This window comes from Lepisosteus platostomus, chromosome 12 (genome assembly GCF_059453375.1).
Source record: "Lepisosteus platostomus isolate fLepPlt1 chromosome 12, fLepPlt1.hap1, whole genome shotgun sequence".
Taxonomy (NCBI): Eukaryota; Metazoa; Chordata; class Actinopteri; order Semionotiformes; family Lepisosteidae; genus Lepisosteus; species Lepisosteus platostomus.
The window spans coordinates 29,457,266-29,467,872 of NC_142622.1; the positions used below are offsets into that span (position 1 = coordinate 29,457,266).

Here is a 10,607-nt window from a genome sequence, read left to right on the forward strand (position 1 = left end):
TGACTTACGAAATGAAAAATGTTTTACATGTTGAGGTTCCTAAATTGTCTGCACAATTAGTATAACGTCTTTGCGAACTATCACAAATTTAAGATAAGATGTTGTTTAGCATTCTATTGTAGGCATCTGTGGTATGAACGTACTTGACATGGTTAATTATAATCATGTTTATCGCATAATATATAAACCTAAAACACTGTGATTAATAAAAGTCTTTAAAAGTAGTTAAAACCAAATGCAATATCTTAACTAATCTGATTTTAAACACGACAATGATTACAGTCGGGTTTCATGAAAAAAAGACCTAAAACGGGAAATGCAGTGATGCAGAAATTAATTGTTTATCTTAAATCGTAGCTCTGCGCCTCTGCAAATATTGCTTAATTTACAATCATATAGCTACTGACTGACGAGGCCTATTTACAAAAAACAGTGTAACACCTAGAATGTGGGTGTTAATACTATACTTCCCTTAGGCTGTACTTATTAAGCATGCATCTAGTCGTTCTCTGAAACCTTTCAACCCGTTGCAATTCACCTTCGCCGAGTGCTGTTTCCATGACTGAAAGGCCGTGTGAGCAGCACCGATGGCTTCTTCGGCTTCGCCAGGACCGCAGTCCGACACATGAGCTATCTCAGTGCCGGTTGCCGGGTCCAGAACAGTGAAGGAAGAAGGAGCGGACACCCAGCGTCCCCCGATGAAGCACTGAGTGCGGAACAAATCCGAGGAAATGGAAAGGCTGTATTGCCTGTGCAATAAAGCCGACAAGCCAGGAACAAGCTGGGAGAGAAAACAGCGACTTCTTGTGAGAGAGAAAAGACCCATTGCGGGAAACGGCGAGTGTATGGGGTGAAAGAAACAAAAATAAGTCACTCAGCCTTTTCTCTTAACGAGAAAAACGTCTCGCAACAGAAGGCAACGTTACTACTCACAGTAAGGGTTGGTTTGGAGAGCTGGCGCATGAAACACGTGATCGTTTCGATTTTCCATTCTAGTATTTTTGGTATAATATTCGTCATTATAAAGCGACCTGCTTTATAATGACGAATGTTAACCGCGTATACTAAGTATACTTAATATATTTTCAGTTTTCTGAAGGATCGTACCAAGTCCTACCGGGTCGATTCGATTTCTCATATGTTGTATGCTATGCGCTATAACTCATCTCACAAATAACTGGTTTTACACCGAGTATGACGAGTAAGGACAGTATATCCAAAAAAAATTGGACATTTTAGGCCCATCCTGGGTTCGCTTTCTTTTCTGAATGTAACCAACTAGCTACACAAGGTGCTGCTTCAGCAGCATGTAGTTTCCCCATATTGCAGTACAAAGGCTCCTTACAACTGTATTGTAGTGGGTGCTGAACTGTCTTGATATAAAGGAAATTTTTCAACCTTAGGACAGTCCTTTGGGTCTCCAGAAATAAAATAAATGTGACCACCAGTAGAAAAAAAGCCTTTTCATTCGACCTGATATTTTAACAATAAAATAACAGGTGGCTTATGTGGCTTCATGCATTTTTGCTGAACATCTGTTAAAATATAAAAAAACTGGGAATTAGTACAGTAAAGCAGCAGTTATATTTGTCATAAAACGCACAAAGTTCAATTGATGCTTCAGAGAGGTAATTCAGGTATTTTATTCGGGATCATGGGGTGTGGGATTTCTGCGCCAGCCCAGGATACAACACCCTTCTGCAAAGTAAAGTACATTTTATGAGACGCTTCTATGTCTATCATTTCAAACCTCTGGCCAGTGACAGTACAAAGTTAAAAGAAAAAGTATATTAGATCACAAATCTCTGTCCAGTCTGGGACTTCAGAGCAACCAAACTTTCGAGGTTTTGCAAAACCTTCCCGAATTAAGGTTGAAGGCCTTAATATAAGTTATAAAGTTAATATAAAACTTAAATATATTTAGGGTTCAAAAAATGAAAGCAATTCATTACACAAAGATTTGCAGGAGTCCTGAAGAAACTACCTAGCAGGCTCTTAGAAATCGTCTCACTTGGCTCTTTGAAGAAGCAGATGGGTCAGATGCTAAAGGCCGGAAGGTTTCTGCAGATTTGGAATAATATCAATGTGTTCTTCAGTAGAAATCTGAATAATGTACATGCTTCAATTTGAAGCTAATTCTTTTGCTGGACAATCAATGTGTAAGTGATTTACAATCAGATCTGAATAAATGCCCTGTCTTAAAAATTAAACAGAGCTGTGTTATGCATTCTAAATTAATCATATACTGTAAGATACTGTAGTAAGCTAAATAGGGTGGCACAGTGTCACAGTGGTTGGCATTGCTGCCTTGCAGCATTGGGGCCCTGGGTTCAATTCCTGGGGTGCTGTAAGTGTGGAGTCTGTATTTTCTCTCCGTGTTCATGTAGGTTTCCTCCGGTTCCCTTCCGTAGCTTAAGACATACTGATAGGTCAAAGGGGAACTTCAGTGCTATTGTTATATTTCAGTATTAAAAAGAATCAGCATTGCTGACTACGTTTCAAGCCACGCTAAAAGTAAAATGTATAAAAAAAACTCAAATTTACCTCACAAAATAGATTATATTTCCAGGTATGCACAGCACCAGATTCTGCGATTCAGAATGAGGCAATATGACTTCCAGTGATGTTATAGATGGCCTTATTACATTGTAAAGACACTGGCTTATGAATACATCTCTTTTCATCCAAAAGAAATATTGCTCTCAACTTCGAGACAGTTTTGACAAATATAACTTACTTGTTAACTCTGCACGTAGATCATACTGGAACATTTCTGCAGTGAAATGTCTGCTGCACAACCTGTACTTATTCGCTTGTACATCACATTACATTAGTCATTGCAGTGACTAGTGAGCAGGAAGGGCTGCTTCACGTAGCAATTTGTGCGCCCGTGGCAAGACCAGGGGTTTGTGATAACAGGGCGATTTACAGTACTTTCACAAAATTCATGATTTTGATTTTGTGCTTAATTCAAAATTAGTCAAATTTTCTATAACATTAATTAATTTATTTTGTTACCAAGACTTAATACGTGCTCTGTAAAATTGGAACTGCAGTTCCCCTTTAATTGGATTTTGGCAAAACTGGCCCTGGTATGAGTATGTGCATGTCTCTGTCTGTGTGAACACTGTGATGGACTAGAGTCCTGTCCAGGGTACCCTGTACCCTGCCTGCCTGGATAGGCTCTGGCTCACCCGCCAGTATTAGATAAATAGGTTAGAAAATGGGTGGATGTACTATAACCTAATTCAAAATACGAGTTGTTAGAAGTGCTCACTTGGCAGTTAATAAGTGTTGCAAGCATTGTGTCTTGTAAAAAGAATAAATCCAATTGTAACTTTACACACAGTATTTCATATAGGATAATTACCATGATCTGGAATTGGGGAGAAGGTTCTTTTTCTGTTCTGCACTCAGACCAGTCTGCCTCCACCATGTGAACAGGGTAGTCTGTCTCTGGTATGGGCGGCAGCGAGAGGTCCTCTGGAGATTCTATCTTCATGCTCTCCAAAGGTGAAACTTTTGGAATACAGTCAGCAGACTTGGCCAAGGTTTGTACCATGCGCTTTTTGCAAATAGAAAGATGGATCAAAGCAGTCTTTTTCCTCAAAGTTGTCTTTGCACAAAAAATACAGTGGAAGTGACCAGCATCTCGACAACCCAAGCGGCATGTAAAAATAACAAAGTCTGTAGAGAGAAAAAAAACAGAAGTTCAACAGTGTAAAATCTAATATTAGCACAAACAACAATACACAACATTAAAGTGGTGTCATGTAAACAAAGCCAATTTTCAATCTAAAAGTAAGAAAGTAGTTCAGGTGGGTAGCTGTATCAGCATGGGTAGGCTGCAAAGGAACAATAGGTTTATTCCATGCTGTTTCGGCCGTCACACCTGAAGAAGGCTCCATGGCCGAAACGTTGTGTTTTTTTTCTTATCTTTTCAGCATGGAATAAACCTATTACTTGTTCCTTAAAAGTAAGAAATGGAACTTCACTAAAAATATATACTCATATACTTCAGGATTAATGTACTGTTAAATTAAAATAAATGGCAATAATATTTAATTCAATAAGTACTGTATATAATGATCCAAGAGTTGGCAGCTTTGGCTGATTCTGGTCCAGGAGGGTCAGTGAGGAGAGAGCCTATGTGTCTTTTTCTAAAATCTAAAATGACTATCTAAAAATCTGACAATTGCCATTTTTCCTATCAAACACCAGAGAATTTTAAATGAAATTGGAACGATTCAAGAGATAATCACTTACGATTGCCACAATGTGCTACATCATTAAATACAAAAGTATTAAAAATATACTGTTAAAAATACACACCCTCAAAGCATAATGCCTTTTTAAAATGTATGTCTATGTGCTTCTTCACATGCTTTTCTGTAGTTGGTTTAAACTTATTCATGTTGCAGAAAGGGCAATGAAACAGTTTACAGCAAGTCGTACAGCGACTAATTGCAGGTTCCTCTCCCATCCTCAGAATGCTCCTATGTAACTATGAACAAAATAAAGTCAAATGATAAAAAACAAATGTTAATAAAGCAGCTTTTTAATAAGAATTATATCAGTTATAGTAATATGATAGGTAGTTGATAGAAATACAACATCCACAACTAGTTCTGCAAAACGAGAACAATGTGGTAGGTATATTGTGCATTTACAGTACTATACATTTTTCACAGCCACTCTCAGGCAGTTTGAAATAAAAAATAAAAAAACAACAGTCATACAAAAAGCAGACCACAGAATACTTCAAAGTTATCTGAATAAACAGACCCCTGACTACGTAAGAGTAAGTCTCACAGAAAAACACTGGTAAACACACTTGGGGGAACAGTACAGAATTACAAATAATAGAAATATTCTACTTTCCATTCTTGTGCAGAATTAGTGGCAGTTTCCCCCACAAAACATGGCATTTATTGAATTCTGTTGTGTACTACAGTTAGTGTGGTTGCCATATATACTGATGGAAAGATGAAACACAACAATTTCTGGAATATTAGTTATAGCTTATGTACTGTACTTTCACAAAACGTTGTCAATTTATTTTAAGCCCTCTGACCAGCAATACAGCTTGTGCAGTGAGGCCAATCACATGAAAGCTCATTAGGTGCACTTTTACCTAAGGAGGTCCAGGTGGAACAATTCCTGATCAGGTCACCTTTAAAAAGGCCTTTGTTCAAAGCTTAGGTCACTGCAAGAAAAAGGCCACACTTTTCTGGGCATTCCATAATGCCTCAAATGTCAGCGGAAGCAAGGGAGAGGGCCATTGGCATGCTGCAGGCAGGCATGTCATGTGCCAGCATTCCCAGACACTATGGAGTAAGCCGCTCCACTGTGTCCTGACTGCAGAGAAGGTTTCAGCAGACCAGCAGAACAGATGACCATTTAAGATCAGGTCGCCCTCGAGTGACCACACCAGAGTAGGACCAACACATCAGACAGACTGGTCCATCTGAGAGATCTACTGTACCACCCGTACTGCTGCTGAAACTGCCGGCAGACACAATGCCCGCATTGCCTGCATTGACAATGACCTGTCAGAGGCCCTCTGCTCACACCTCCTAGAACGTCAAACCCGACTGGCTTGGGCCAGACAGACTCATCAGCAGTGGCAGTAAGTCCTCTTCACGGATGAGTCACCATTAAGCCTGTTCCACGCAGACGGGAGTGCCAGAGTGTGGAGGAGGAGGTGTTGCATTTCTTTTTTCCATCAGTATATATTGCTGTAAGGAAATATGTTTGCTACACAACAGACTGGTAAACAGATTTATTAATTGAAGTTTCTTTTTCCTTGATGGCACATAACACCTCAGCTCAAACCATTCTACCAGTGCTGAGTCAGGCGCATCACAGGAACCAGGTTTCCTCCCTTTATCTGCTGTATAAAGCCTACAGCTACTTGGTTAAGAAAAGAACTGTAAATGAAGTTTCTACAAATCATTTTAAAACTTTAAACACCTTTGGTATGTGTACTGAAGCATGACACAGTCAACACTGAATCTCTTAGAAATGGATGGTTTTGTGCTTTTGCAGAGATAACTCACATACAGTAGTAACACACACATACTGGGACATTGCTGAATTGCATCAGTTCTTTATTAGTAAGAAAGCCTAATTATTATTTATCTATATATAAAACATGAAATGCTGCTTGAAGATTAAATATGTTGTACAGTTATGCATCCATCAATTTTCTGATCACTTCATCCAATTCAGGGTCATGGGGGAGCCAGAGCCACAGCCTATCCCGTCAAGCAACGGACGCAAAGCAAGATACACCCTTGACGGCATACCAGTCCATTGCAGGGCACACATTGACACAACCCCATTTACCATGCACACTTATGAATCCCAAGGCAAGTTTTCCAGAAGCCAATTGACCTACCAGTTTTAAACCACTGCACCACTCTGCCGCCCTACACTTTGCTAAAATATTTTGCTAAAATTATGTTTTTCATTGCAGACATGACTTTCCGAAAAAATTTCTAACCACCAGGCCATCACTCCCATGTCTTCCCTAAAACTCCATCCTGCTCCCAGGGTAGCAACATAAATCATGACACAGTCCTGGTGTGATACCTACTGTTATGGGAAGATGTGGTCCTGGATTCATGAAGTGAACAGGTTGCTGCAAAAGAAATAAAAAGAGTGTTAATATAACTCCAGGACTGCAGATAATTCTTTGGATCTAAATTCCATTAACTCATACTGTTTAGATTAAATGCAAACAGAAGATATACTGATTTCTCAAACCCTGTAAATAACATGAAAATGAAGAAATCTGCTATTTCACATTTTTCTATTGGTATCCAAAAGTACCATCTGTTGTAATGGAATCATAATATAGTACAGCATTTCCCAGTCCTGGTCCTGGGGATCCCTGCATCTGCTGATTTGTTACAATTGGCCTCTTAAACACTGATTCTAACTGATGCCTTGAATTGATTTGCTTGCTTACACTTTTTGCTTACTTTTTCAATCTTTGGTTTCAAAATTACCCTACTTTTAACATTTTGTTTTCAACAACTTCAACATACAGAACGTGAAAGCTGTCTCTCTGCAATGTAAAAGGAGTTTATTCCTTCATTCTTTTCCACCTGGTAATCATCCTGTTTTTCTTAGCAGGTGCAGTCTAAGTGGGTCTGAAGTATCTCTGTACTTCCAGCACATTAACATGAAAATAAAATATTTGATGATCATGATCTTGGAAACAATTTTCTCTGTAACATACCTCAGCACTCTGCATATCTGTGCCAGTTTGAAGAAAATTTCTGTCTTCTTCGAATTTTTCTAATTGTTCTACCTAGAGAATAAATATAGTGCTCATGAACAATAAATGCCAGATGAAAAGATGAAAAATCTTGATTTTAGGAAAAACTGTGTATACTTATATAGAGTCTGAGCATCATCATTAATTCTTTAAAAATTCTATGAACTCAGGCTGAGAACTACCAAATTTGTAATACACTTGCTTGTTTATCACTATGAAATGAATATTAAACCATGTGTATGTTACAGCAAATTATTTATTAGGATGATTTTAGTTAGGTGTTTTGTGATCTATATTTGTTTTTATTAATTTTCTCCTACTTACCAAAATGTTGGTTTTGGAATAATTACTTTGGGATTTAGAATATTTATTTGAAGTGTTTAAACATGCAAGGAGTCAATAACCAGATTATGATTATTAGCAATATTCATAAACCTAGCAATGTAATCTTGAAGTCAACAGATAGTATCTTAAAATTAATGCATTGATAACAGTTCTTTAGGAATACCGTTACTGGTTTTGTTAGCCACATTACAAAAACATTGCAGGTTCAGAATCAATAAAACGGGGGGTTAATCACTGGTCCTAAAGCCACTGACAAGTTAAAGAAACTGAACGTCTTTAATCTTGATCAGAGTAAAATCCTAAAAGGCAAAAAAATGAACCTACTACTTCAAAACCTGACAGAGAAACAAGGACTTGAGAACACAAGTGGAAATCAAGGGCAAGTACAGGTAGGGTTGAAATTAGGAAGCACCTTTGTACACAAGAAAGTGAAAGTCCATCTGTAACAAACTTTCCAACCATGTTTTTAAAGCTGATTCCTCTGGATACATCAAATAGTTGATAGGCAAGATCCTTGAAATGTTAAGATTCTAACAAGCAAATGAGCCAAATAATTTCCTCTCTTTTGTAACCTTTCTTGTGTCCTTAAGAAGGCTTCATGCTCATGGCTGAAACTGAATCTACAACATACCTTGACAAGTTCTGGATTATTTCGAATGGATTTTCCACCTTCCTGACATGTTTCACATTGTTCTACCTGGAATATTTACACACAGCTCATGAGCAACAGCATTAAAATGTTAACTAAGAAAATATGGTATACATAATATCTTGATCATAAAATAGATACATAACAGTTTTATCTATGCACTTACACAACAATCTGACAAATACTGGACTGACAAATACACTATTTGCATTTGAGATTTAACCTACCATTTTCTCAATGTCTTTCGACATTCCTGGCCAATAAAATCGTGCAGATATTGCTTCTCTGGTTCTGACAATGCCGTTGTGGCCACCTGCTGCAGACACATGGCACTCTTTGAAAATGTCTTGCGTTTCCAGTACTGTTGTTAGCACCTTGCGCTCTCTACCATTGGAAATATGAAATAGCTTTCCATCTAGAGGGGAAAAAGTTTTATTCAACAACTAACAAAACTGTTCATCTCAATTGTGTTAAAAATGTTGTTAGAGCTTATCCAAGAGTTATTTAGATCCAAACAAATGTTAACATAGTTATTTCAGTTTACTAACCTTGCACAGAGAATTTTTCACTCAGCCTTCTAAGGTTTTGTTTCTGTGATCTGGAAAAGCCTTGTGGATATTCCCCGCTTGTAAGGAAGTTTACAATTTTTGATATTTTTTCTTCCATGTTTTGTAAAAAATCCAACTAAAAAAAAGACATTTGCAAATTCATTTACAAAACCAGCTGTCCAATGCAACAGTTGTTTTTCAAATGCTTAATATTGTAATTTGTAATTACACTTGCAAACATCTAAAAAGTGAATAAAAATATTTTCTTTAATATAATACAAAATATACCTTATAACAGCTGAATAATATAGTAAAAGGACCTTAAAATACCTCCTATAATGGCTAAATGTTTTATAACTATTCCATCTTCATGAAGTTTTATTGTGGTCTCTTGTAATTGTCTCTGTTCAGGACTAAAATCTAAGGAACTGAGTTCCTGCCTGCGCACGATACTTTTAAACAGAGACACAGACAACCCCAGTCCTCAAGGACAGTAGGATCCTCTTTTCATTCCTCATCTACGTTTTAATCATTCAATTGCACTAATTAATTGGACAATAAGTTTATTTTAATTGAGTAATTTCTTAATAAAAAGGTACCTGTAAGACCCACTGGACACTCCCAGTCAAATACCTGAGTTGTTCATCCCTTCCTTAACGCCTGAATTAATCTTGTCTCACTTATTTGAACTGAAAAGAAATGTAGTTTTTGTAATGTGGTGATCAAAACAGCACACATACCAATGCATTGTACCTCTCCAACATAACCTTCCTTGTTTTAAAATTCACACTTTTAACTATAAAGCCTATCATAACATTTACCATTGTAAAACTTTGCTTGGAGATTTTACTGCTTATCAAAATGTCTAGATGATGGCAATAAAATGTCAAGGCATGGTGGTTAGGTTTAAGTAGCTAAATAGTAGGCAGTAGTATGAAGTAGTAGGGGCTCTGACATAACCCTTGAGCAAGGTGTTTCACTGGAAGCACTTCAAGCAAAATTCTCAGCTGTGTAAAATAGTAAGGCTGGAATTTAGGTAAATGAACAGCAATCAAATGTTTGTCTAATTCAATCAATTTGTTTATTTCTCTGTTTTCCTACAAGTTGTGTGTCCTTAGTTCTGAATAGTGCCCTGTGCAGTACTAGTATTGTACTTCAGGATCAGCTCCAGCATGCCTGGATAAGAGGCTTGCTGATGGATGGTTAAACATGGATAATTCACTATTCAATAATACAAACTTTCTTGACTCAAATCTGGCAGATGCCCAATGCATTATTTATTTTCCAATCACTAGATAAGATGCTTGCAAATTCACCTACAAATTAATTTAAACCTTAAGCCAGTTGCTGTAGAATTTTAGCTATGTCTTTTAAGGAATTTCCACACTTAACAGCAGTTTTGTACCATTTTGTGCATAGTTTACTCCATGTATGGGGGCACCAGGTGTCTCAACCTTGTTATGAATCCAACATAGGTACTAAGCGATTAAAATCCATTAATAATAATAATAATAATAATAATAACTGCTTACACTTATATAGTGCTTTTCTGGACACACCACTCAAAGCGCTTTACAGATAACGGGTACTCCTTTCCACCACCACCAATGCAGCCATAGTGCACCAGAACGCTCACAACACATCAGCTATCAGTGGGGAAAAGAACAGAGTGATGAAGCCAGTTCATATAGATGGGGATTAGTAGGAGGCCATGAGCTACACCCCTACTCTTTTCGAGAAACACCCTGTGATTTTTACTGACCACACAGAGTCAGGACCT

At 37.5% G+C, this 10,607-nt stretch overlaps 1 protein-coding gene and 1 long non-coding RNA gene across 8 annotated transcripts in view; one reads left to right on the forward strand and one right to left on the reverse strand.

Moving 5' to 3' along the window:
• aldh5a1 (aldehyde dehydrogenase 5 family, member A1 (succinate-semialdehyde dehydrogenase)) overlaps positions 1 to 10,607 on the reverse strand; it is a 29,261-nt gene that overhangs the window by 17,605 nt on the left and 1,049 nt on the right. For 2 of the 7 annotated variants that reach the window (XM_088601550.1, XM_088601545.1), the window contains exons 2-11: positions 10,360 to 10,473; positions 9,427 to 9,516; positions 8,828 to 8,963; positions 8,503 to 8,694; positions 8,262 to 8,323; positions 7,247 to 7,318; positions 6,599 to 6,643; positions 4,333 to 4,504; positions 3,371 to 3,687; positions 539 to 781 (exon numbers count right to left, since the gene is read on the reverse strand). In XM_088601550.1, the coding sequence (XP_088457676.1) occupies positions 539 to 781; positions 3,371 to 3,687; positions 4,333 to 4,504; positions 6,599 to 6,643; positions 7,247 to 7,318; positions 8,262 to 8,323; positions 8,503 to 8,694; positions 8,828 to 8,945 (1,221 nt within the window). In that variant the 5' untranslated portion in view covers positions 8,946 to 8,963; positions 9,427 to 9,516; positions 10,360 to 10,473. The remainder of the gene's footprint in view (positions 1 to 538; positions 782 to 3,370; positions 3,688 to 4,332; positions 4,505 to 6,598; positions 6,644 to 7,246; positions 7,319 to 8,261; positions 8,324 to 8,502; positions 8,695 to 8,827; positions 8,964 to 9,426; positions 9,517 to 10,359; positions 10,474 to 10,607) is intronic. The other 5 variants (XM_088601547.1, XM_088601549.1, XM_088601548.1 and 2 more) reach the window with 5 other exon arrangements.
• LOC148651371 (uncharacterized) lies at positions 775 to 7,217 on the forward strand. The gene is made up of 2 exons (XR_015925742.1): positions 775 to 934; positions 6,232 to 7,217. It is a non-coding gene; the product is annotated as an uncharacterized LOC148651371 (long non-coding RNA).